Source organism: Perna viridis, chromosome 9, assembly GCF_037379345.1.
Source record: "Perna viridis isolate PV_CMFRI_1.1 ecotype Kerala chromosome 9, ASM3737934v1, whole genome shotgun sequence".
NCBI lineage: Eukaryota > Metazoa > Mollusca > Bivalvia > Mytilida > Mytilidae > Perna > Perna viridis.
Genome location: NC_142453.1, coordinates 36,345,266 through 36,372,968, shown reverse-complemented (window position 1 = coordinate 36,372,968; position 27,703 = coordinate 36,345,266). Strand labels below are relative to the sequence as shown.

The 27,703-nt window shown below is 33.5% G+C and overlaps 2 protein-coding genes across 3 annotated transcripts; one reads left to right on the top strand and one right to left on the bottom strand.

The window, feature by feature from the left end:
- Positions 1–4,432: 4,432 nt before the first annotated feature.
- On the bottom strand, positions 4,433–13,624 carry LOC148608203 (malectin-A-like). The gene is made up of 4 exons (XM_088544623.1): positions 13,177–13,624; positions 10,794–10,976; positions 5,743–5,800; positions 4,433–5,490 (listed from the first exon to the last, which is right to left on the bottom strand). Exons 1-4 carry the CDS (start codon positions 13,573–13,575, stop codon positions 5,267–5,269), a joined length of 864 nt encoding a protein of 287 aa, XP_088400749.1. The 5' UTR covers positions 13,576–13,624; the 3' UTR covers positions 4,433–5,266.
- A 4,352-nt stretch (positions 13,625–17,976) lies between these two features.
- Positions 17,977–27,502, top strand: LOC148608202 (uncharacterized). 2 transcript variants are annotated; one of them, XM_088543719.1, is made up of 2 exons: positions 17,977–18,133; positions 19,760–27,502. In XM_088543719.1, exon 2 carries the CDS (start codon positions 19,762–19,764, stop codon positions 21,415–21,417), a length of 1,656 nt encoding a protein of 551 aa, XP_088399845.1. In that variant the 5' UTR covers positions 17,977–18,133; positions 19,760–19,761; the 3' UTR covers positions 21,418–27,502. The 2 variants fall into 2 exon arrangements, with proteins under 2 accessions (XP_088399845.1, XP_088399846.1); XM_088543720.1 differs by having other exon boundaries at positions 17,988–18,104.
- Positions 27,503–27,703: the final 201 nt, after the last annotated feature.

The window sequence follows — 27,703 nt, the reverse complement described above, 5'->3', positions numbered from 1 at the left end:
ACATCGTAGGTTTCGGACACAGAAACAATGCGGCCAAAGGACTTCAAATTCATAACTGAATAATTATCTATTATGATCTATTATCTAAATAATTATCTATTATGATCTAATAGCAAAGAATTCAAAAAACAAATAAAGCAAATCAAGGATCTAATGTAGAACAATTTGTTAACAAGATCAAAAATCTAAAATTTTGATACATGGCTAAGATTTAAGAACACCAAGGAACCTAAGTTTTAATTCGAGTCATATAAAAATTGTTTCAGGTTCTTTATCTAAATTCCTGAAAGGTTATTGCCATACATACCCCTACAATTCATTCAACTTTTTTTAAGGAAAACATTATTCTACCACTATTTTTAAGGTATTAAATTAATTGTAAGAATGATGACTCTTAAGTGTACTACTGAAAGTCCCAAAAATTTTCTATATAGTAACAACAGGTTCTGTTTCAATAAATAAGTAAAATCTGAGAAAGATGTAGTCAGTGAACCACTAAAAATGCAAAATTATGAGATTAATTTATGATTGTTGTTTTGACATTCCTGTCTATGGTTTAAGGAGGTAGACCTAGGGTAAGGGACATAACTCTTGAAATCAGTGATATATTTGTATCATATTCAATTTCACCAAAGCCTATCAAGCCTTCATTTGAAACAGAATGAAATCCATGCAAGTTATTTTGATGCTTAGATGAGATTGATGTAAAATGCTGAATACAAATGTTCCAATGATTTGTAAGAGTTGTGTCCCTTACCCTAAGTCTACATCCTTAAGAGGTTCAGTCTATCCATGCATTTATACAAGAACATAATGACTTTTGCCCAAATTAAGAGTTAGACAAGAAAGAACTTTTAAGAGTTTGGTATTTTGTGAACCATTGTTTTTTCTGTAATTATTAACTCGCATTCAATATTTTAATATTTGTATGCTATAGTATTCTGTCTAAGTGTGAACGACAACATATAGCCTCTTCACAAAATTATCATCTAATTTAATCATTTATGACATTAAAATGTCTTTTTCACAACAATGTTTCAATACAAAGCGTCAGTTTCAGAATGTGAACATTGGTGTTATAGAACTACAAACCATAAATCACATGCCAAATATTTCCTCTTTTACTCTCAACTAAATAATCACACATACCATATCTATATATATATATATATATATATATATTAACAGTTAGTCATCCTCAATGAAATACAAACATACAATATTCAACATGAACAAAATAAACCACATTGATATAACTGTGTATATAGATAAAATATTCCCAATTTCTTTCAAGCATTTCAAGCGGAATTACCAAGTAACGTATTTACATCTAAGCTCTCCAAGTCACATAAAAGAATATGTAAAAATAAAATAGAATTTTGGAAAATAAAGTCCAAGTAAAGCTTCCAAAGAAATTAAAGCAGTTAAGGGCCCGTTCAACATGTATAATATATATATGGATGTTAGGTTAATAACTGTATCAAGTTTGTCGGACAAGTTTCATAACTGTATCAAGTTTGTCGGACAAGTTTCATGTTTTACAATAATTTAATAGTTATTTAATAGATTTAGACATTGACAAAATTATAGTACAACACAATGCAATAATTTCAGAATTTACAGAACTGAGAAATGCAATAGTGGTGGTAGATTTAATCAAAATTAATCAATGATTAAGAATCACATTACTATTCCAGACATGATTTTACAAGGTCAACAAGAACAAAACTGACTAAATCTGAAGTAAATATACAGTAAAATAAGAACCATTCAGTCAAATTTTGATTTGAAAAAGCAGAAGAAAATATGGTCTGATAATCCAATGGTGAGAATGCAATGAACAGCATTAGAACTTACTCCATGTCCATAACACAATTTTAAAGATTCATATATCACACACAATAGGGTTTTAGTACACATTTTCTCATCTAAAGTCATCCTAACTATAAAAGATTTTAAAACAACAAATACAATATCACTAACACTCACACTTATAAAACTTCAAACAACTTGATAGCCATTTATATATGTACATATACAATTCAATAGCACAGTTATAATCCAGCAAATCACAGATGTGTATCATGACCAAATGAATTTCTAACACCTCCTTTAAGTAATACATTTAGCAAATAGTTTGGAATTATTTTTAAAATAGATCCACATTACTTATGGTAAGTTTTTTTTTTTTACAAGAAAATAAGGAAAATTGGTAGTTAATACATAGTTAAAAAAACGAGACATAATATAGCTTTAAAGCTCTGATCAGTGAAAGAAAAACTTACTTGCAGTATTGTCAACATTAGTTTAGCTAGATATGTTCACAAAATTGAATAAATCAATAGTTTAGGCCACAATTGCCAAAAAATATTTTGCCATGGATTCAGATTCCAAAATGGTCCCTGCATTAAGTATTTAGTATGTGCATGGCTGTTTTGAAATTAATGAAATGATTGAAATTATGATGAAATTCCAATTATTACAAAATCTTATTCTCTGTATAGTGCAATAGGTCAGGTCAAAGTGCCACAAAACTTGAAAAAAATATTTAAGTCTGAGAATATTCTTAACTTCCATAGTAACTCCAATCAAAGTCTTTGAAATTGATGACATCACAAACAGTTAAGAAATTTTTCAGACTTAAGTCATTTTTAAAGTTTTATAGTGCTGGGGCCTGATGATTTCTTATGATTTAGCTGGATACACAACGATGCACCATAACAAATACTTACAAAGCTCCTCCCTGGATAAATTATTCATGCATTATCTTACTGATCATTATTCAGTATGTAACCACAATAGAACACTTAAAAAGGAACTTGAGGTCGAAGTTCATAAAACACTGACATTTTTACAGTAGATCCATAAACAATGATATTGTCAAAAGAGTTTATAAACATTTACATTGTCATTTCATCAATTCAATATTATGTATACACAAACAAAATACAATGAGATAAACTGATGGAAAAAAATCTTGTGGAGCCAAAAACAAATAATCATTGGTAATGCTTGTTAAAATCTCAAAAACAGAACACTCTCCTGCAAAAGGTAAAGCTCGGTATAAATATGACAAAGTTAGACATGGTGAGTGTGGAAGATGATACAGTTTGAATGCTAAAATATTATGCATTTCATCTGCAACTGCCCATTTGTTTGGTAAATAGTCTATATCACTAAAAAACTTACAACACTCTAGAATTTTGAAAAAATGAAAAAAACAACAAAATTGCATACCTATTTGGGCAATTCGAAATTTGCACTTCTTAAAATTTTTCAAACATGAAATACAGTTTCCCAGTCCTTACAGTATAGTCCTAGGCGCAGATCCAAGGACTGGCGTACCAGGTGTACGCCCCCCACCTAAATCAGTAAGAAAAAAAATTTTAACCACAAATTTCATCCCCATATTTTTTGCCTTGCTCTGACCTGCATTTAATTCAATTAACCCCACTCCTAAACTCAAATCCTGGATCTGCATAGGGTATACAAGTCTCATTCAAGTTTCATTTTCCTTACCAAAATTTCCAATGTAGAACCTATTGAAATCCAAAAACCAGTCTATGTTGTATTGTTCATTTCTGGGATCTTGAAACACTGTACTATAATGCAAAATCTTCTATTTTAATTTTTTTTTTCTTAAAACTGTTACCATGTAGAAATATATCCATGTCCTTTGTTAGATGTTTAGCTTTTAATACTTAACTTAGCGCTCTGTAAATGACAAACCTCCATGCATTTGAAAGGTAGCCTAGGATCCATTCTCATGAAACTAAGGAGTTACATGATGAAACTTACATACCCTACTTGCAAGTGGGCCCCTGCTAATTTCAAACCCTGTGGATATTTTCCAAATTTTTTCTGGACTTTTGACTTATCAAACAAATTCAGTAATAGATTTGTTATAGAAAACATGGCTCATAAAGATGTTATACAACAAGTTACCATTGGAACTACTATTGAGTTTTGTTTCCATACTTAGTACTTTTTGGTTCCTTGAAAGTGTTAAAAGTTCAAACATCCTCAATGTTGAAGTACTGTAATAAAGTATTGCACAAGAAAAAAAATCTTTGGCTTATCAACCAAATACTTCAAATTTGCAAGGCAGCCTTAATCTATTCTTATTAATACATATACAGTCTTATAGTTACAAAAAGAATTACAGCCAGGCTGAAAGGGTCTGGGCTTCATTTCATAAAAAAAAATCTCAAAACTGAGAATTTCCTGAAGTCCAGTGTTTTTCCTCAAATCTTCAAGTTCAAGTGATCTGATTGGTTGAAATTTTAGTTGAGGAAGGATTTGAGGAAAATCTCAACTTGAGATGTTTTATGAAATCCTGGTCTAGAGTAATGTTCTGTCAAGACATTCAAAACTAATGTATTCTGTTCAATGGTTATATCACAGTTATTTTTTTTTAAATTTGCATTTGAAATTTAAACAATATGTTTTAGTATCTGGCAATAGTATAAGATAGAAAAGATGGGAAAAAGTAGTTAAAGGTTTTGTGTCTAGGACACGAAAATATACATGAAGCTAAAATTATGCATTTCAACTCCCAAATAAATAAAATAACAAAATAAGTTAAATGAAGAATTTGAATCTTCAAATCCAAGCAAAATGATCAATATTTTTAAAATTAACTTTAAACTGAAAAATGTAAATAGTAATACAATGTATATGAAATACTCCATATATAAGGTTAAAAACATCCGAACAAAACTTAAATAATTGTGTATTTTTCAAAATACGTGTATCAAAAGAAAATAATTAATTGTTAAATTGTTCATAAACCTCCACAAAAAAAATGCTTTGCTCTAGACATACGTCACTAAAAAATGTCATCATAAAAACATTTTTTGGAATGAATGAAAATTGCTTCAAAATTTTTTGCAATCCTTGAGATGCCAACATTGCACAATAAAAAAATGCAAGATGTATACAAGCCGAAAGTGTATTGGTATGCATGAACATTTTAGAAACATGTATACATTTGCATAACCTTTCATGAAATTTTAGATGATTATGAGGACTTTTATGTAAAATTTGGTGCTAAAAAGATGATCGTTGGCTCCTCCGACAATAATTTCATGACTAGACTCAACCAAATTATTCAAATCTCCTTTTACCATTTTTTTTATCAAATTCATAATTTTTTCATACTCATATAAAGACAGGAGTTTTGAATGATTAAGAGTTATATTTATTGACTGCTTCCAAAAGAAAAAAATCTGATTATCTTCTTAATTAATTCCTAACCTAAATATCATCACAATTTGCATAAACAAAACAATAGTGGAAAAAATGCTCCAACGGCAACAAATACAGGTAATAAAATACTGCTGGTATCATCAGCTGCGTAAGGATCTTTAACCTTTGGCCCTGAAGGTTTCCTTTTCTTTGGCTTTTGTTCAATTTCCTCAACTTCTTCCTCTTCATCCTCATATTCTCGTTGTGACTCTGCTCCAGGAAGGGGTGGCAATTTTGGAATATCTGAAATAAAAAAAATTAGTAAGGACATTTTTTCTACATCCAGCATGTCTGTGGTAAAGAGAAAATATCTGTTATAATAGTGTTACAAGGTTTGTTGAATACAAGTATATACAGGACAATCAATAGATTTTTGTGAAGGGAAAGTAATTATGGTTATTTAAAGAAAATTTAATACATGTATAGAAATATAACATAAAAAAAATTATCAATGAATCACTGCAGTAACTTCCTTTCACTTAAGCAGTAACATACCATCAATGGTTCCCTTTATTACAAACATGGCATTAATCTTAGGATTATCTGCATCACCCTGAAAAAACAAACACTCAATTGAACTACTATTTCCAAGGATATCAGCTACATTTAGCACAACCATAAACTTAACATCAATTCTGGATTTGCACATTACAGAGTTATCTCCCTTTGTCCACCATTTGGTTAGGTATCTTCATATAGCCACAATAGTGAAAAGCAAGTTTTACTTTTTTTTCTAAATTAATTCCTGACCAAAGTTTACACCAGAGGTTGATTTTTAGCTGAATTTGATACCTATCATTTATATCATATTTTTTCTCATCAGATATAGATTAGAAACATGTTTTGAAGTAAACAGAGATTAATGAAATTTCCCCATTGAACGTATTTTAAAATACCTATCCACAAGGGACATTACTCTTGCATAATGGCTAAATTATGTCCTGTGACCCCGGAATGTGAAAAGAGGGAATATGCAGCCAGGAAATTTTTGGAAGTATTAAAAAAATAAAGAAAGAAATATTAAAAAGGGAACTAAAAAGCAATGTTTTCTATGTATAAGGCCCATAATTATGTTAAATCAGTGATAAATTCAAATCAGAAACTTAAAATGGAACAAATCTAGGTACAATCTTAATATAAATATAAATTCAAAACAATACAATTGTGTAAATAGAGGTTCTAAAACCTGATTTGTATGACATGATGAATAACAGAATGACAGACATGGAAAGACAAAATTTACAGCTAAAATAGCTGAAAATTGTGCTTATTCAGTTCATACATTCACTTTATCTAAGTAAAATGTACATAACATAGCTAGCTCAAATTGATAGCCCATTCCTTGTAAATGATAGCAAAATGTTTGCATAATCCACATTATGCTAAAGCTTAAACAATTAAAGATCAAACTTCTGTGGCTCATTTCTAATGTATTTAAACAGAAACTTTTCAAATTTCTTTCAGTCATATTCATATTCAATGTGCATTTTGTTACATGGCAAAGTTCAAGTGTCACATCCTGTTTAAGTATATACTGCAAACCAGGAAACTCTAAATTGCAAAATATGATTGGTAAGACAGGTTATCAATTTGCATGCATATAATTTCACTCCAGGGTGCTTTCTCTATTTTGAAAGACACTTATTTGATCTCTGTGTCACTGTGTTTGCTCAGAAAATTTTTAAGAGAATGTTAGAAAAATTAGGTATTTGTCAGAGTTATCTGCCCTTGAAATGTTCAGTGTATTTCAATAAAATTATAATCAATTTACCAAAATGTTAAAACATTGTATTGTTTCCTTGATTCTGATGGTGCAAACAGCCAAAATGGTAGGTTTTCTCATACCATGTTTCAACTACTGTTGATTCTTACAGACTGACACTTAACAGGTTATCAATTTAAATATTGTATAGTTTTACACAGGTTATCAATAAACTAAGGATTCAGTAAGAACAAGTTAAAGATTTTTTCTTGAACATAGATAAAAAAGGTCTCGCTGTTGAATTATATATTGTTCTAAATATATAATATGATTTATTTAGTTCATGTAAATGATGAAGAATGTGTATGTATTTATAGAAAATATATATATAATACATATGTGACCATATCCCAATAAAATTATGTTCTGCACCAGAAAACATGACAACCTTTCCAGGTATAAATCTAATGAAAAATCGAACTATTGCATGTAGTTGTTTACTATATGTCGACATGTATTTTAATTTGTTTGTGTACTATAGACCTTGGGCCCAGTTTCATAAAAAAAAAAAATCTCAATTTGAGGATTTCCTCAAATCCTTACTGAACTGAAAATTTGACGAATCTGAATTATCAGATGATATTGTTTGAAATTGAAAACCTGAGGAAAAATTCAAGGATTAGAAAAATTCTCCCTTAAGAGATTTTCCCGGGGTCGTGACAGTCGTGATACTATTGGCTTTTTTTCAAAACTATCATATCCCCTTTAATAAGAGTATTTTTTAGTTAGTAAATTTGGAAGAACATAAAGAGTACAAAACCTTGAATTTGTAGTTACATTTTGTAAAATCATTAATCTTATTGACGATTACATGAAAAAGGCAAATCATAAATAATTAATTAGTGAAAAATTTCACATCAACACCAATTCATATTTTTCAACTACCAACAGCTGTTTTACAGAGCCTACTAAAAAAGCAGAAATTGCTGAAATCAGAACTAAACATAGGGCAATAAAAAGAACCATAATGATCAACTGCAGATCTGAAATAGTGGAAGAAAATCGTGCCTGTACCAATTGGGAAATAATTAATCTTATTTTGGATAAATTTTGAACCATGTGAAAAATTTATCAGGGGAAATTACGTCTTATTTCAAAGTAAATAAAGGCTAACAATAACACTATCTGGATAAATAAATGATGTGTTCATATAGGAATTTTTAGTTGCAGACAGACAGACAGATAAAAACTTTATTTGAAGTCGGTGATATATAAATACAAACTCAAGCTCTGTAGAGCTTTTTACCGACAGTACATTACATTAATATTTTCAGCTCAATTTTTAACTCTGAGCTTCCTTGAAATAGGCAAGAGTTCAGCCATCTGAACTGTAGATTATGATCATCACCTGTTACAAAGAAATAATCTGTCATTATTAAAAAGAGCATCACCAGACCTCATATTGTGCGAATTCCATACTATTACAGTCAATAATTTGGTGAGTGCTTGTAAAAATGAAATAATTGAACCTGGTCTGTCAAGTTGGTTGATCAGACTAATAATATTTCAGTAAAAAAATAATGAAATTGAACTTATTTTGGAGTTGTAAACTGTTGCATTTGTCCCTAGTCTATTCCAAGGACTATGAAGCTGGAATTCATTGTTAGTTACATTTGTTACATTTAAGGAAGTAATGGATTTTTTAACTGTAAAATTAAAAACTAATATTACATTTTCTCATGTCAATAATTTTAAGTTTATCGTTACATCATACATCTGTTGCCCCGTGCAAGTCTGGGTGTTAAAAGAATAGGCCTGCAGCAGCGCTAAGCTTGTCGTAAAAGGCGACTAAATAGTGCTCAGAAACCTAGCCGGGGGTTAGGCGCTCTGCCCACACAGCAACTGGGATGTGTGCCCCAGATGGTGGAATGGGGTACCCCTGGCGTGTTACGTGCTGGGGTTGTCAGGCTATAATATGGAAAACCTGACCGCAAACCAAAGTGGTGCACTGTGTTGGGAGAGATGTCACATTCCTCGCACGTTAAAGAACCCTGCTATGGTATTCGATAGGAGTAGGAACATTTGCGCTCCGCCACAGGAGGCTTAATTGCCCATTCCTCCCTTTTTCTAGTGGCAATCAAAATTTGTCGACCCTATTGTCCTTGTGTCCCATCCCTTTTTCATTTCATCATCTTATCATGTTCATTTTATCATCCATTTCATGTTCATCATCTGAATATAGCTGAAATATTGCTGCTCTGACGTTAAATTCCAACAATCAATCAATCAATCATACATCTGTTCTTTTTGAGTTTTTTTTTCAGGCTGATCTAATGACATAAATTATAGATTTGTTCCTTTGAAGCAAACCTTTTAAGCCAATCCTTTTTTCAATTAATACAATGTACCTACAGCACATGAATTTCAATTTGCCTTCTCTTCAAGGTGGAGAAAAATTGTATTCAACTGTGAATCAATCCTCCATTTCTCTATCACAAATTGAAACTGAGTTTAACTGTTTAAATCCAAAATTTCTGAATTATGTTTCCTATACATGTACATGATAGAATTAACATGCAACCACTAAAATATTATCAAATAAATTTGTCAAATATAATTGAGGTTTAATTTTTTTAAGTGGGGTAAGTGTAAAATATAGGTCAAAGACAACACCATGTGACAGGCAGTCTTTCATGTCCTACCCAAGCCCAACCTACAACCTGTTTTCTTATTACAGGTGCAGACCACATTCTATAATTAGTTGTCCAAGTGTTAGTTTTTTCGATGAGGTTGATTAAGCTCAGTTTTGACCAATTTCAGTAAAAGGATGCCTTTTCAATGACAATGGCATGCACATAATAAATTCAAGTCTTGTGATTGGATAAAATTGAGGAAAATGGTGTCATTCTGCAATCCATCTTTATTCTATATTTATGTTCTTGTAACCCACATTAAAAGACCAATTTCTTTTGACAATTCTAAGTACAAACTTCTGTTAAACTAATGTATGGAAAAACATAGAAAATTTCTAAATAGATAATAGATACTGCTGTTGGCTGAAAGAATTGGCATTTAAAATATCTGCTATATATAGGTAAACACACAGTGTCCATGTCAATTAACCTTGAGACAAGACAAAACTGTGTGTATTTCAATTTATAGATAGTTCGTCATAAGTTAAGAATTAATTTTACACTACAAACTACTTTTAACATGAATGTATTTCAAGCAGTACATGATGAAACTCAATAATTTTCTGGGATACCTGTGTAATGTTATTACACATCATATAGAAGTTATATGAATATTGAAGTCATCTGCTTAAGCATATTTAATCTTTCAAGTTTGACAATTAGTAACAGATTGGGAAGTTGAACTTTTATCTTACAATTTGCAGATTAATGTTCACATTCTCTACTTGTTTGATTTTTGTGAATCGTATCAGAATTGTTAAATTGTTTCTATCCTTACAATGGTGTTCAGCAACTGACCAACTGAATGCCATTATATTAATTCCTATTTTCAAGGCGCAGCTTCTGATTGCAAGTATCCAACTTAATTTATTCAAGATGGTGTGTATATCATATGAATCTAAATGCTTCGCTTTTGGAACCAAAGCAAAAAGATGTAGTGTCTAGTCTAATTAAAAATATGGGACTATTATGCAACAGAAATATTTATCCCATATATGGGTCCGCAGGACACAAAATCTTTACCATCCAAACTCAATTTTTACCTGACATCTTGAACATATCATACACGAGGAACAGGAAAGTGAAATACAGCATTACATAAAAAATATTATAAACATTTGACAAAGGACAGAGGTACAAAAAATACCTACCTTAATGAAATCTAGACTAATTTTCTGATCTATAATCGTAGACATTTCACCATTAACCTTTAGTTTGCCATTTCTAACAGAAAATGGAATGATTTCGTCATGTGCTACCCCTCTACCCACTTTAGAGAAAATGTCTAGCTCATGTACAACTGTGTGCTCTCCATTTATGGCCACATCAAAAACCTAAAATAAAGATGTTACACACTATATGATAAATAAATCATAAAAAAAATAACTGAACATGTGGTGTACAAGAATTTTATTAAAAAATGTGAAAATTGTATTCTAGTTACTAGTGTCAAACAATTATAAACTAAAAAGATTTTTGTCTACTGCTTTACTTCTGGGGATATCATTCAACCATGCTTTCTTTTTTGTTCTACAATTTACATGTAAAATAGCAAGAAGCTCCCAGGTGAAAACTTCTTAAAATGACTTAAATTCAATGTCCCTTACTTCCTCCTAGATGTCTTCATAACACGTGTATCTCGAGGTTTCACTTGACAAATTTAGCATGGCACTGCACCATTTTGCCCACATCACAAATTTTCCAATGTGCCTCCAGTTGCTAAAACCCAACTACATTTTCAGTTTGAATTTATTATTTTCAACTGATTTGCATCATATGCACATGTGTTTCGTACCAATTTATGACACTTTTACAACATCACACAACGGTAAAGGTTTAAGAAAATAAACAGTCCTCATCTCAAGGTGGAGTGCCCTGAATATGACCTTGTATCAGTTGAGTGCCCTCAAAATACTTTAATAAACCATGTTTAATAAATTTCTAGAGAAGACTCCACGTATCTAGTACTATCTACATGTATCACACATTTATAAGACAGAAACTTTAATCTTCAAACATAACACTTTCAGCAACAAACAATTTTGGAGCATTAATACTGAAAATGGTCAAAACATGGCACCCAAATGTTTACGAAAATGACGTAATTAATTCGACCCAAAGACATTTGGGATCATAACAACCCACAGTTCCTTACCAAAGCTGGACATTTTGGCCCATACATATTTCTGACTATGACAACAGGAGGACACATAAGGGCAAAAAATGTACATCATGACACATTTTACCAATCTGGAAGTTAATAATACCAGGGCTAACAAAAATTATGAAAGGATTTAAGTGTTTTAATTCATGTTTCTTCAGGTGAGTTTAAGGTTTCACCTTCCTCATATTATTATAACACAGATACCTGGTAAACTGGAAGATCATGTTGGATGTGGCAGTTTGTTAACAAATCAGATCACAGAGGAACTCCATGATAACAAATCTTTCAAATAATGAACTTATTTTTTGCTATGCATTCTCCAATACATGAGAAAAAGAAAGATCTTATAAAAAAACATCATTTACTTAAAACCAACAATAAAGCCATGCTGGTTTATTCAATTAATTTAACTGTGAAAACTATCAATCACATGTAGGAACTTTGTTATTTGGCATTTTAATTTCTGGAAACATTTTCTTTTTCTTATCTTTAATTTTTGTTAAATAACCATTTTTTCCATTTATAATTGTATTTACTTTATCGGATAAAAAATAATCGATATTGAAATTAATATATTTTCATGTAAATACATAATCAATTCAGTTGTTGCTTTATTTTCATTTATTATATATTTTATAATCAAGGGTCAAGATTAACTTTTTTTAGGCCAGTAACCCTGGGTACTAAACTATAAAATCAATCAACCCAGAAAAAAGTTAGTAGTCCGGACTTTTTCAGACAAAATTTTGGTGTGTAACATACTTGTTTGAGGGTATGAACCAGAAATAAAATTCCACATTTTACGAAATACCGGATGCAGAAATTAATAAACAATTGTAAATAAGAAACCGACATTGGTTATGAATGATTTCCGTATTATTACTAGATTTGGTTACCGATAAAATTTAACTAGGGACGCTACATTTCAGATCGAATGGTAATCAGTTAAAACTCTGACGTCAACTTTTGTTTACAATAATTTTTTTCTGCAATTTACCAGCTGGGCTACTAAAATAGAAAAAATGGTTGCCCAGGCACATTTCTGGTTGCCATTGGAAAGTGGGCGACCATTGATCTTTTCCCAGTTTATAATATTATAAGAAATCGTCAATGTTTAAAACACGTTTCATATCAAGGGAAAATAACTCACTTTAGTAGGACGAAACGACTAGAGAAGAAACGATCCAAGGCCAACAGGAATGTAGGTGAATTGACTTGGTACCTATATCACTTTTTTGTGGTCCTTCCATTTGAGATGGAAAATGAGTTCACGACATTTCACTTTAAAAGTAACTTTGAACCCCTTTATGTGTCATATCTTATCCTTTTATAAGAAAAGATAATTAAATTTCTTGTAAGTCTCCATTTACCTTTTTGTTTGGAGACGTAAACCAGACTTCACAGAACTTCAAAACAAGGACATAATCTCCATTGCCTTTTAATGGAACTTCATAACCAAAGTTTGACATATGATAACGTTCAGTCTGGTATAAGATTTGGTCTTGTGGGTTCACTCGCCCTATTACTAATGTTTTTCCATAATCTGAAGCAATGCCAACTTTATCTTGTTCGAGTGGATCTGCATCATAAACTACACCATGCACATCGGTGTGTCGATCACCGCCAGCATTTACAGCCCATATCACCTCACCAATCGCCACTGATTGCGAAACAATTGAGAATATCGCCAGAAGTAGCGTGAGCGAGATGGCGTTTCGACCTATACAACTATTCAGAAAGGCGAATGCATGCAAAAGAGGTAAAAACATCTTGTTGCAGCTCCGAAACGTGCAGATTTCTACCGGTTTTCTGTAACAGGAAGTCAATAACTTTGACGCCCTCTGTCGTTAGGAAACTACTTCCTGTGCCAGCTGGATAATTTCGATTGGATAACCGAACTACAAGAGCGCGAATTATGAAAAGTTTGTTGTTTCCAGTTGTAAGTGATTAGATTTAGAGGTTAAATTATTTTATTCAGCTTCCTTTCCGAACATCAATAGCATGAATTGTGAAATGTCTACTGTTATCTGTTGTTTGTTTTTATTTTAATTTATTTGTTTATGGCAAGCATTTATATTTAACTCCATGTTTATGGTTACTTTTTTTCCGATTTCAGTGAGAGGTTAGCTTTCGAACAAACCAGTTGCACAGAAATTGTCTTTGGATTTTATAATATGGATTGTGATAACCTGTATGTATTCTAGTGACTATTAAAGATGTAAAGCTATACTGAGTTGAAAAGATTACTCATACCATGTGACACTACATGAAAAGCTAGTTCCCTATGTTTACGGGTCAAAAACAAAGAAACACAATACAAACAAAACGAACCCCTAACAATACCTTCCAATTTAAAAAAATGATGTCCTACCATTATTAAAAATGACAAAAATAAAAATAATAATTCCTATTAGAATGTACGGGGCAAAAGTGTGCGTCCTTTTGCATTTGCACTGGTTCACCCCAAAAGATATTGACCGTGGTCCCTTAGTACCGCTACGATTTTCAATAATAATTGTATATAATTGTAGTCTTTTTGGTCGTTTGAAAAATTTATACAGACATGTGCACTCAGCCTCATATCTTGACCTACACTTAGAGATCGAAAGGAAAACTATTGACTAAACTGTACGACTTTTCATTCCGTATTGTCAACTTCAGCGACGGACCCAGGATTTTAGATTGGGGGGAGGGGGGGCATAGTTAAAAAAATTTTAGGTCAAACTTTTGAAATCATGATTCTATTAGAGTTGGTGCAATGTAGAAAACTTTTGTGGTAAAATTAGCGAGAAATTAAAGCAATGACAATAGCTCACCAGAAATAACCAACCCAACATTCACCTTTTTCATGGGGAAGTTAGTTAGGGATGTTTTGGAACTTTGATTATCATAAAAATTATTTATAAGAACCGCAACTACAATGTAACAATTGTTTTAAATTCAACTGCTAAAAGAGTAATCAAGGGAACCAAGGTTATAGCGGTAATCAAAAGAATGCAATCCAGGGACAAAGACTAGACATGGAAAACAGACATACACAACAAAGAACATAAAGTAACTAAAACCACACACAAAAAGCAACAAAAGCAAATGAGCAACTCGGATTCCACTAAAAACTGGGAGCGTGGACCAGGTGCACCGATAAGGTAAGCGTCCTCTGCTTTTCTAAAAACACCCACCGAGTTGCTCATAAAAAGTCAAGTTCAGGGTAGACGAAAGAGGAAAGGAAAACTATGACACGTTGAACAAATCAGTTTTCATGGTGCAGATTGATACACCGCAACGATCCATGAGTTCATGATGACGACCATAAAACTTCTGTAGTGATGACTTCAATCTTGTAGCAACATAATCCTGTTCCAGAAGCCTATTTGTTAGAATTCTAACGCGATACAAAAAGTCTGCGTAGTTTCGGCAATCTCTGACATAACGTATGAGTTGTGATATGAACACTCCATACGCAGGTGCTGAAGGGATGTTGCCACAGATGAAAGGAAATTTGACAATTCTGAATGAAAAGTCATAACGTTTGTCGTAAAGTTTGGTCGATAGATTTCCTTTAACATCGATTTCTAAGTGTAGGTCAAGATATGAGGGTGACTTCACAGTGTCTGTAGTATCCTTTATCTCAAGTTCTTTGAGGTAGACGCGATGTATCAAATCCCCGAAATTAGGATTGTTTCAAGATAATACGTCATCCATATAGCGGAAACTGAGATTAAAGGATCTAGCTAAACGATATTCTTTCTTTCGGATCAGATCAGCTATAAAGTCAGCCTCATAAGAGTTAAGGAATAGGTCAGCAAGTAGAGGAGCACAATTTATTCCCATTGGAATACCGACTGTTTGTTGAAAAACGCGTCCACCACACTGGACAAATATGTTAGTTTAAACATATTTTATTTATTAATATCAAACATATGTACAAAATATGTTGCCTATTTAAAATTCTGGCATTTTGTAAACATTTTCTTCTGTATATCTGAAAAATGATTTTAATTATTTCTTACAAAGTATGAGGAATCTCTACCAAGTACTGTACATTTGTATCTAGGTGTACCATCTTTTGGGAAAAAACAACGATGTATAATGTTTTAAAGTCGGGATTTTAACTGAGTATGGGGAATAGAAGTATACAGTGTTGGAAAATCATAGGTTTTAATGTTATTATATTCTGATAATAGTCTTGAACTGATTGTCTCCAAAAGATCTTTCGAATTTTTCAGGATCCACATTGAATTAATACTACTACAGGAGTAACAAGTGTTGTGGCAGGACTGCAGACCCTTTTTGACAGCTGTGAAAGTTTTGAAAGAGGTTTGGTGGTACATTTTGCAGATCATGCTATGTAACGTCGTCTGTATGGATTCTTGTGGAATCCAGTACATGGACGGTAAATCACAATCATCGTCCTTGGTAGAGAGACCAAATTGGATAGCACAGATTAATGGTTTTCCACAAGCTCTTCTTTGGAGAGTGTGGTAGCAGTATAGGTTTTATCACTGCTATTATTTTCTACGTCTACCGCTGATAATAAACATTGGATGTAAAACGTTTTGCAGACAAAAACTATGTTGTTTGTGGCTTTGTATGCTGGTACGACAGCAGATTTGTCATGTATAGTAGACAATGTTTTTGCTACAACGGGGTCTTTGAAAACTGATGTAGCATTGACTAATTGACCTACTTAAAACTTTCATTCGTTTCAAAATTAAAGATCCCACGGCCTTTAACCACTCTGGCAGAGAATCAATGTCTTATTGTCTTCGTTTTATCCGTTTTCTTGCGTAGTCCTCCACGCATCCATAAGAACTTTAAACCTATAATTCCAATTTATGACGCTTGGTTCACTGTACTTTGGACAATTATGAAGGACAATTAGGAAGGATATTACGCAGAGATTCGTTTTCGATGATGGATAAATCTCCCGTAACGACGTGACCGGATGGGCCAAATTTGAATGGAGAGTTTTTGCAAGAACAGTCAAGTGGTTTAGCCTTGAAGTCCTCAATCTGGAGGTTCTGCAATAGCCTTTTATAATTGAAAATTCTGGATGCAATGGGTGAGGTATAGGAATATGAAATAATTGGTATAGATTTGTCTTTGAAATATGGGGGATTTTGTTGGTAACGTTTTTGTGATGGAGGATGTTAGCCAAATTAATTGCATCTATACCTTTGTTGTCAAAGGGTAGTGAAAGAAATGATCATTTTTCTTCATCTTGACTTCACACAAACTGGTTTAAGAGTCTGTGGAAACCATTATTCAAAATGATGGCAACAAGTCTGTATAATGATGAGGTAGGGTCAGAAACAGGAGTGTCAAGACTTGTTTTGTAAAGGGAGTGTAGTAGAATGAGAGGTATAGAATAGAGTTTGGTTCTAATGTGATGAAGTCCAAGAGGTTTTTGTATGAAAGGAAGGAGACAATCTATTGAAACATCGTGTAACTTAGGTGACGTATAGTGGCGATGGCCATGACTCCTTTCCCGTCTTGGAATTTTGTCAAAAAGCTTATAATATTTGTCATCAACGAAGCACCTTCCTTTGAAGTATATAATATTTATAGAACTTAAATAAACCGTAGGTCAGATGATTAGTAATCACATCGAATGATACTGTTTTATATACTTTGAATGTTAAAACGGATGGAATGCGACATCGATTTCATCGTCACTTCAGATACTCTCTTAAGCTGAGGACAACCCATGCTTTGCAAATTTTAGGGGGGTGTACGCCCGCCACACCCCGCCTAAATCCGCCCCTGTACTTTTCTTTCATTTGGGGCAACATGCAACATCCGTTTGGCACTGCGTATGGAGTTTTCATATCATAACTCGTACGCTATGCCAAAGCTTGCAGAACTACTGACTTTTTTTGTACCGTGCCAGGCTTCTAACAATGCATTAGGCTTCTGGAACAGGGTTAAGTTGCTACAAGACTGAGTCATCACTACCAATATAATTGAAATACACGGTCTGAGTGCCGAGTCAAAGTGTGTAGCGTAATTAAAGATTTCATATAATTAGATTGTCATCACTACGGAAGTTTCATGGGTCATCATGAACTCGTGGATCGTTACGGTGTATCCGTCTGTACCATGAAAACTGATTTGTTCAACATTTCTCTTTCGTCTAAAAATATACTTTCAATTATCGTGTTGAATGAAAATGTAACAAGAACGATAACCGGAACTTAACAAGGAAGTAAAATACAGACGATTCGCCTGGACAAAGTGGTGAATGTCAAATATTAAGTCGAATGAACTAATCGATTATCGGACGTTTGACCGACAAAAGGTTAACTTCGCATTTGTGGTCACCCTTAAGTATGACTTTTTCTTTTATGCACGAGACTGAATAATAAGTAGCATCATGCAAAATCAGACGATTCAATCTAAAATTCCCCCTTTTTCCCTATTCTAAATTTTTATTTTGAAGGGAAAATGCATTTTCGTATTAGACGTATTAGAAAATTCTTGGTTTTGTCCAGTTTATATCAAGGGCCGTACAGAAATACCTTATTTGGAGAAAATTAAATTGATCTGATGTTGCATTAACTTTGTTCATACTGCTTTCTCTTGCCAGTCTTGGAAACTGGGCTATTGAGAATACTAATTGTCTTGTGTGTGTTTTAAAACTCTATCAAGTTTTTGTTGCTAGAATTAGGTTCATACCAAATCATTCTGAGAATACTTGTGCCACTTAATCATTGTGTTGGTAATAGAGGTCATGTGATGTTTAGTGTCCTCACCATTACTCCTACATTTTACACCAGCACAGGTATATATGTAAATATGTGGCAAGCCAAAGTGGACAAAAATGAGTGTTTTCTTTTATTAAAAATGATTTTTTAATATTACAAATTCATTATTTAATATTACAAATTTGATTTCTAATATTACCAAACCCTTTTTAAATATTAAAAAAAATATTTTTTTGATATTAAAAAGTCAATTGAATTTCTAATATTACATAACGATTTTTTAATATTAGAAATTGATTTTCTAATATTAAAAATTCAATTTGTAATATAAAAAAATGTGTGATATTTTATAATATTACTAAATCAGGAATTTGTAACATTAGAAAATGAATTTTTAATATTACAAAATGAATTTCTAATATTAAAAAATCTTTTTTAATATAAAAAAAAAATGATTTTTTAATATTAAAAATTCATTTTCTAATATTAAAAATATTGATTTTTGTCCACTTTGGCTTGCCATATGAATAACTAGAAATACATTGAGGTGCTTACAGTGGAACACTTCAAACTGTCTTTTTTTTATAATCCCGTCTTTCTTGTCGGGACGTATTATCATTTCATGATGGGATAGTGCGGTACGCGTCTTTCCGTCAATCCATCGTTCACACTTCGCACATTTATCACTGCCACTAATTTTCGTGAAAATTTGGCGTGTTGTAGGTGCAGCAATTTCAGAAAAAAATAATTCAGTTCATTCTTTTCAGAAGTCCTTCACAAATTATAATTTTTGTTTCTTTTTGTTGATGTGTTCTCCATTTTTATTTGTTTATGAGATGTAAGGAACTTTTTTTCATAAAATGGAGCGAATTCAGGGTTTTCGGGCTAAACTCATAAGTGGTTGCACCCATTTTTTGAGAATGAATTACTTTTATTGATGTTAGCTCTTTTTTTCAATTACTATAAATTTCTTATTTTCCTTTTCGTGTCTCTCAACTTAATATAAAAAGGGGGATTTCACATAATTACACAATTAGAATTTTGTTAATTGAATCGTTTTTTTTTTTAATTAATGGAAGTCCCTTTTTATTTTTATATATGTTGTGTCAAATATTTAGTCAAGATCAAAATTATGAGCTGCCCAAAGTTTGAATTTTACCCCTAAATGTTCAGGGTTCCACCTATGCGGGTGTATCTATAGCTGAGGTCCGCGAGGCATTTTATTTAATATGCTTTTTATCATTTTCAGATATGGCAACTGAACAAACATTGTGCGAGCCTTGTGAGAAGCGAAGTGCATCAAACCTAGCTGTTAAATTCTGTACAGATTGTGATGTACCATTATGTTCCTTTTGCATCGGTCTTCACACTTCTTTAAAAGTTCTTTCAACGCACCATTTAGTTAGCATCGACATTTCTCAAAATTCAGGCTTCAATTTGAACAAATACTGTGAATATCATGCAGATCTGCCATATGATACGTTCTGTATATCACATGATAGATTGTGTTGCCGGAAATGCATTGTTGAAGAGCACAGATCTTGTCCTAAGATATTACCACTGCTAGATGCAGCTACTGGTATCAGAGAGTCAGTTTTGTTTGAAGAATTCTCGTCAGATTTACAGAGTGTTGAAGATACCTGCATGTCATTTTTGAATCGTCGACGAGAAAACAGATCAAATCTCACGGAGCAAAAAGATGCTATGATGAAGGATATTGATAATTATTACGCTGTTCTTGTACAACATCTAGATGAAATTAAAGAAGCAATGAAATCAAAAGTTGATTCCGTGTTTGAACTTGCTATTGAGAATGAAGACAAAGTTATCGAGAGGTTCCGACAAGAAAATACTGCTATAAAAGACATGAAAAACCAGTTGACGTTTTTGGTCAAGCAGGGTTCAGAATCTCAGCTTTTCACTCTTATGAATAATTTGAAAGTTACCATGGCAGAAAAAATAACTTTTTTTGAGAAATTTCTTTCTAGCTATGAATCTATTATTGTCAAGTTTGAAAGAAATTCTTCATTACTGTCAAACATGTCGTGTATAGGACAGGTTTCTGTCAACACTAGCCCACAAACAATTGAGGACTTGCAACTTAGATTTAAGTCTGCACAGCAAAATATTACCAAGAGAACTCACGCACCTGATTTTGTGTTTGACAGAAATATCCAAATAGAAAAACCGAGACCTTTGTGGATTTCTAGCATTGGTGTAAGATCTAATGGAGAACTTGTATCATGTAATTTCAGTGCTACAAGTGTTATTATTCTTACAGAAAATGGGGAGCATGTTGATTTTATTGAAGTAGGAAGTAACCCATGGGGTCTATTCATCAACATACGTACCGACCAGGCATTCGTAACACTTCCGAATGAAGGGCGTGTTCAAATTATCAACCTGACGACACGAAAACCAATCAAATCTTTTAAATGTCAACCTGAACCTCATGGAATATCATTGGTAGATGACGTCATTGTTATTGGAGGACGCGGTGAATATTGTACTTATAACGAAAGTGGTACATTTATGCGCACAATCAAGATGGGAAGGAGTTTGCTGTATTCCATATCGAAATTCCCATCTGGAAATATAATCTGTTGTGAATCTAATGCAAGCAGTGTCCATATAGTAACATTGTCTGGGACAGTACTGTTTTCCGGTGGCGTTGCTAACATAAAGAATCCGTTAGACGTAACAGAAGAAGACAACGGTCGTGTTTATATAGTAGATTGGAACCAAAATAAGCTTGTCTGCATAGACGAGAAAGGAAGCGGGAAGGAAGTCAGACTGCCAAACGAAACTTTAAATGAGCCTTGGTCAGTAACCTTCAATTTATATCACTCCAAAATGTACATCTATGAACATAAAACCAAACAAATAGCAGTTTTTACTTTGAAGTGAGGAGGATAGCGATTTTATTTAACTGTTCCTTCACAGAAGTAAACTAGAAACAAAGTGGATAATTTTTTATGTCACCAGATAGTTAAAACTATATATATTTGGTTTAATTTAGAGTTTTTAAATCACACATTCTTCTAATTATTTTTTTTTATTTCGATGTCGTAAAAGTGAGTCACTTTTTCGTGTGTGTGGGGAGGGGTTAAATTGTTCCGCTTTACAAGGGTTTTAAGTAGTATTCTGCATTTTTACTCTATCATTAACTGTTTTTGAGATAATGGGGTACATATTTGATCCACGAAAGCGCCATGTTAGCAGAACTTTTTACTGAAATCGAATTTTGATATTGTACAGTGTTATATCAAAACATATTGTTGTGTCCATAGTGAACGGTAAGTCCCTATGTTTAAGTGTATCAAAAACTAATATTGTGTCCACACTTGCCCCGTGTGAGAAGAGTTCAACTGGCTGCGATCGTATCATGCTGCACTCGACGAAGCTTTCATTGAAGTACAAATAAAGATGTTTATATTAGCACTATAAAGACGACAAACACTATCATACAAATTAACTTAAAGAATTATCAATGCCTTTAAACCCTTCCTGGGGCATAGGCCGACTACAAGCTGTCTCCATTTCACCCTGTTCTGGGCTATTCTTCCCAGTTCACTCCAGTTCTTTCCCAATCTTTCTGCCACCAAATCTCTTTTCCAGCTGTTATAGGGTCTACCTCAATTCCTTTTTCCCTAAGGGTTCAACCTTAGGGCTTGTCATGTGATGTTGGTTGGTGGTTCCCTTAGTGCGTGGCACAACCACCTCCAGCATCTCTGTAGAAGCTCTTGGTCTACCGGTTTCTGTTTCCCATAATTCTGCGTTGCTGATTGTATCTGGCCAAAAGACACGGAAGATGTGTCTCAAACAGGCATTTATAAATGTCTGCACTCTTTCCACTATAACGACGGTGATTCTCCATGTTTCCGCATCCATACAACAAGACTGCCTTGACATTGCTGTTAAAGATCTTAAGCTTTGTGTGTCTTTGTAGATCTTTCGAGTTTCAGATGTTGCTTAGTTGTTAAAAGCTGCCCTGGCCTTTTGAATTCTGGCTTTCACATCCTCATCGGTGCTACCTTTCTTATCCACTATGATGCCTAGATATGTAAAATTTGTGATATCCTATAGAGGTTCTTCGTCTAGTTTAATTTGTTCTGTGTGGCGGATGTTGACCCTTAGAATCTTGATTTTCTTTCTTTTTATTGATCTTGATTTGCATTTGGTGGTGAGTACGTGAAGTGAGAGCTATATCGACTGCAAAGTCGAGTTCTTCCAGATGTGTCCAGGGTGTCCACTGGATACCATTTTTCGAAAGATCTGTTGATGTCTTCATAATCCAATCAATTGCCGAAAGGAAAAGAAAGGGTGAAAGTAAGCAGCCTAGTCGTACTCAAATTCTGTTAGCTGCCCTCCATGATGGATAACTCTACAGTTGAAGCCTTTATATGAACTTCTAATGTTTACAGTCTAAATGGGAACATCATAATGCCTTAGTAGTTTCCAAATTGTCTCTCTGTCAACACTGTCAAATGCCTTGTCGTAGTCAATGATTGTAATGTACTGCAAAGAGTTCCATTCCGAAGATTGTTCCAAAACTATTCACAGTGTTTAAATTTAGTCAGCACAAGATCTACCTTTTCGGAACCCAGCTTGTTGGTCTGAAATGTTGATTTTATTCACGTACTATTTGGTTTCTTTCCTTATTCTGGACGGTTGTATTTTACAGAGATCATTTTTTGTGATACCAAGAAGTTGTTTTTTATTGTTTCCTTCTTGACTAGCTTTTCCAGCCTCTCCTGCTACGTTGTTCACAATTTTTTTATCCTCTCTGATGCTTTTCTTCATGAATTTGTTGGTGTACTGCATTCTTCCTGTGCATAAGCCTTTACTGATCTTGTTCGACTAATGTTTATATCTGCTTTTTTCTTTGTCCTCATTTAAATCTTATCTAGTGTTTCCTCGCTAATCCAATCTTCGTGGCGATGTTTTCTGGGATCCAATACCTGTTGACAATTTGCATTCACTGTCATTCACTCCTTTCCAGATCTCATCAATATTCTGTTCGTGTTCTCTCTGATCTTAGAGTACCTCAAATCTGTTCTTTATTTCAATTTTGAATTCTTCCAATATTTTTATGTCTCTTAAACTTCCTTTGTTGTACAAGACCCTTTTTGTTGCTGGTGGTGTCAAGTTCTCCTTCAGCTTGAGTTTTAATTTATCTACTACAAGGTGATGATCGGAAGCCATATCTGCTCCTCTCCTTACTCTTACATTTAACGATCATCTAATTTTTTTGCAGATACAAAAATGGTCAATCTATTTGTGATGTAATCTGTTGAGACCCGTGTTACTTTGTGGATATTTTTTTTGTGAAAAAACTGTCTCCAATTACAAAACTGTTTGTAGCACATAGGTTAGCGAATCTCTCCCCATTTTCATTCATGTCACCAAGACCTTGTTTTCCCATTATCTCTTCATATCCTGTGTTGTTACCACTAACTTTTGCTTTGAATTCGACCATTAAGATGTTACCATCTCTTGCTGAATTTCTGTCTATCAGGGGTCGTAGTCTTTCGGAGAAAGCACTATTTATTTCATCGTCACTATCGTTTGTTGGTGTACAGCACTGGATGATATTCTTATTGACCCTTTTTCCTTTGTTCTAAATACTGCTTTGAAGATCCTAGGTCCATGAGCCTCACATCCGATTAAAGCTGACTGTGCCATCTTAGACAACATCAAGGCTACTCCTTGAGTATGTGGGCTGTTGTCTTCTTCATGCCCTTAGTATAGCAACAACTATCCAGTTTTTAATTTCACTTGTCCTGATTTTGTCCATCTTGTTTTGCATATCCCAAGAATATCTAAATCGTTTGCACGCATCTCTACATCTATCTGAGAACACTTTCCTGCCTCGTAGTTCTTAAGTTCCATGTTCCAAAGTTAGTTGCTCTGGTAGTAGATAGGATTATCGGCCTCTTCAGCGTTATGGTTCTTCTATATGAAGACCCTTCTTTCACAAGTCCTGAGTTTATTGGTATATTTCTTATTGCCGCTTCCGTCCTCTAGAATGGTTGCCTGCCACAGCTCATGAAGCCGCTCTATCCACATTTTATATCAAATATTTCCTTCTCCTAGATGAATTGCTTCCCAAGGCTAACGACATTCATCTAGCCGGCATTTAACCCATGGCTAGCGCAAAGGTTGGTGAGTGCTAGGACATGTCCACACGCCGGTGGGCCTACACTGCATCTATGGAGCGCTTTACGGTCCGAGATCCCCTTCAATTTAGCCTGAGATACTAGACCCAAGCTCACGTGCATTACCACGAAGGCATTGGAGGAGTCTTGGTTGTGTAGAGGCTTTGTACCGATATGCTAGAATTATACGTTAGCTACTTTCCCTTATCACCTACAAGTACGCTAGCCAGCAGCGACAGTAGATCTACAATTATGATTCCCGCCATAAAAACGCATTTCACTACCCTGTAACGTAACACCACCAACACAAAACTTAAAGAATACAGACAGAAATTAGTAGGCACACTTTGACTCCTTAAAACTCGAAAACTGTAAGAGATATCTGAAATTTGGTTGAAAAATGCAAGCAGCAATTTTCATAGGTAATCCAATAAAAATCGGTCAAAATCGGACCAAAAATAAAAAAGTCAACTTTTTTGGAGTGTGGCCCTTTTTACGCCTTATAACACGAAGACAGTGTATAAGAGATATATATTCTCCTGATTGTGAAACGCAGGCACGAATTTTTATAAGGAATCCACTAAAACAAATTAAAAATCAAACTAAATTTGTTTTATTTTATTTTTTATTATTATTTTAAAAACTTTCTTGGCGTTGCCCAACTTAGTAGCTCCAAAAAAGTATAGGACCCTCCGCCATGTAGCTAGAAAGAATGCGTTGAAATTTTGAAAAAAGATCGGAGAAGTTTTACTCAAGTTAAGTTAACGGACGATAGGTAATACATTATACGATAAAAAATGCGGTTGTATAAAAGTACCAATCATATATTTAGCAAATGTTGACATGCTGTGCACGTGTTTCAAGAAATAACCTCTCATCAGCAACATTATAATCAAATATATAGAAAGATCTCAATCCAAAATAACTGTATACAAGAAGTTCACAAAACCAAAATTACAGAAATAGGAAGCCAAATCCATCACTGAGATGTTCTATCATGTGCAAAACAAGGAATGAAGCCTCAGTGTTTCAGGTAATTGAAATTTGTAATACTAAAGGTTTTAATAAATCTGATATGAATCGAGGTCAGAAAAGTCTGACTACTAGGTTCGTGAATACCCTCGAGGACCTTAGTTCCATCAGCAGTGGCATCGACCCAGTGGTTATTAAATAGTAAAATACCTATCATATATGTTCCAAATATCATCATACTGTACACATGTTTTAAGAAGTAACCTCTCATCAGCAGCATTAGAATAATATAAGATCTCAATCCAAAAATTAATTGTACGCAAGGAGGACACAAAACCAATTTTTAAAAATAGAAAGCCAAATCCGTCACTGAGAGGTCCCACCATGTGCAACACAAGGAACGAAGCCTCGGTGTTTTTTGGTGTTTTGAAATTTGTAAGACTGCAAATTTTGTTTGTTCTCATTGTTTTTTAATATAACGAAGATGTATATGGTAGAATATGTCAAAAAGGCAACAACCCCACCATGTGAAAAATATCAGCCACCAATGGGTCTTAAATGAACGACGAGGAAATCTTCACACCACATGACAGGCTGCAGCTATCCCCAAAACATTATCCACAAGTACAACGAAATAGTTGCCCTTAAAGGAGACATGACACAATAAATTATTTTTTTTCAATTTTTGGTTTGTTTGATTTATTACACCTAATATATATCATAAAAACGCTCCTTGTAGTCACTTACGTCGTTTAATTGGAGATTGATTGATTCAAAGTCGACGATAACCCTAGCCATACAAATTTTAATTAGCCATGTGGTCACCTGACCGTGCTACGTCATTGGTTATCAATTCATAGATCGAGTGGTTGAAGTGCGTGGGGCTAATGCACTTGATATATTGAAAGTTTTGGTTTGCCAGCGAATATATACTTACAACTGTAGTAATTTAAACAACTTTGAGAAGAACATGATAAACAATGACAGAAATATTTTACATGTGTGACGACTAGAATCCACAGAGAGACACCAGTTCTTTTCGAACATTGCATAGAAATATTTCATTTTGTGCTGTCATGTTCGATTGAACTTTTTACATAAAATAAATAAATTCAGATTCTAATATTTAAACTGTTTTGATCTCGATCTTCAATGAAAATATTGATTTCATCCCTTTTTACGGAATGTTAATTACTCCTGACAAGTGTACCAGTACCCCGCAAGTACAGCTATCGGATAATGCGAACATGTTTAATTTTTATTAGTTTTTGATCATTTTGTGCTGAAGCTTCATCGTGTTCCAAAACTGCTTTGCTAAAATTAAATATTTTAACTGATCTATAAAAAAAATATTGTTCGTACCAGAAAAGCTCCTTTAAACTCACCTAAAATCGCCTAAATTGTGTATTGTGCCAAATTCTCCATGTAAATTGTCTTACTTCAAAATTCGTAAGACAAACGAAATGCAATTATATTTCAATTATCGAAGTCATACACCTGCGTCGACACCTGTGTCACGAGGCGCCGAACCATGTAAAGATAAAAGGCTCCCACGCTTTCTCGTGGCCATGATTAAGTCTACCGGTCTTGTTAATTGATATAACCAAGCGGCAACAAAGAATAATACACAGTGTCTGTGTCACTATTTTATTTGCAGCCTCCTATACAAGTCCTAAAATAATGTGCAAAATAGTTGTGTTTTCGCGACACGGGGATGTATGCCTAACAAAAATGAAAAGTTTACAGTAAAACTAAAGTCTTCTTACTTTCTAAACACGATTATCGAACTCATACGCAGATCATTGGACCACTTTGCATTATATATACAAGATATTTTGGAAGATATATATTTTTTTCGGGCACTTGAATACAATTTCAATGCACCAAAATGGAGATTGAGAACCAATGACGTAGCACTTCCATATATGGTAGGTGGGTGTTACTTCCGGTTTTCATTTATGCATATTAATTAGGTCGTCGTGATAACACAAATAATCATTCTAACTTTATTTAGAGCTAACCTGATGAGAAAACGTTTGTTATACTCGTATCTAAACATACTA

Coding starts and splice junctions, on each gene's coding strand:
- LOC148608203 (XM_088544623.1), bottom strand. CDS start 13,575: ATGTTTTTACCTCTTTTGCATGCATTCGCCTTTCTGAATAGTTGTATA. Junction 5,801..10,793: donor TTAGTCTAGATTTCATTAAG/GTAGGTATTTTT, acceptor TTGTTTTTTCAG/GGTGATGCAGATAATCCTAA. Junction 5,491..5,742: donor AATAAAGGGAACCATTGATG/GTATGTTACTGC, acceptor TTTTTATTTCAG/ATATTCCAAAATTGCCACCC.
- LOC148608202 (XM_088543719.1), top strand. CDS start 19,762: ATGGCAACTGAACAAACATTGTGCGAGCCTTGTGAGAAGCGAAGTGCA.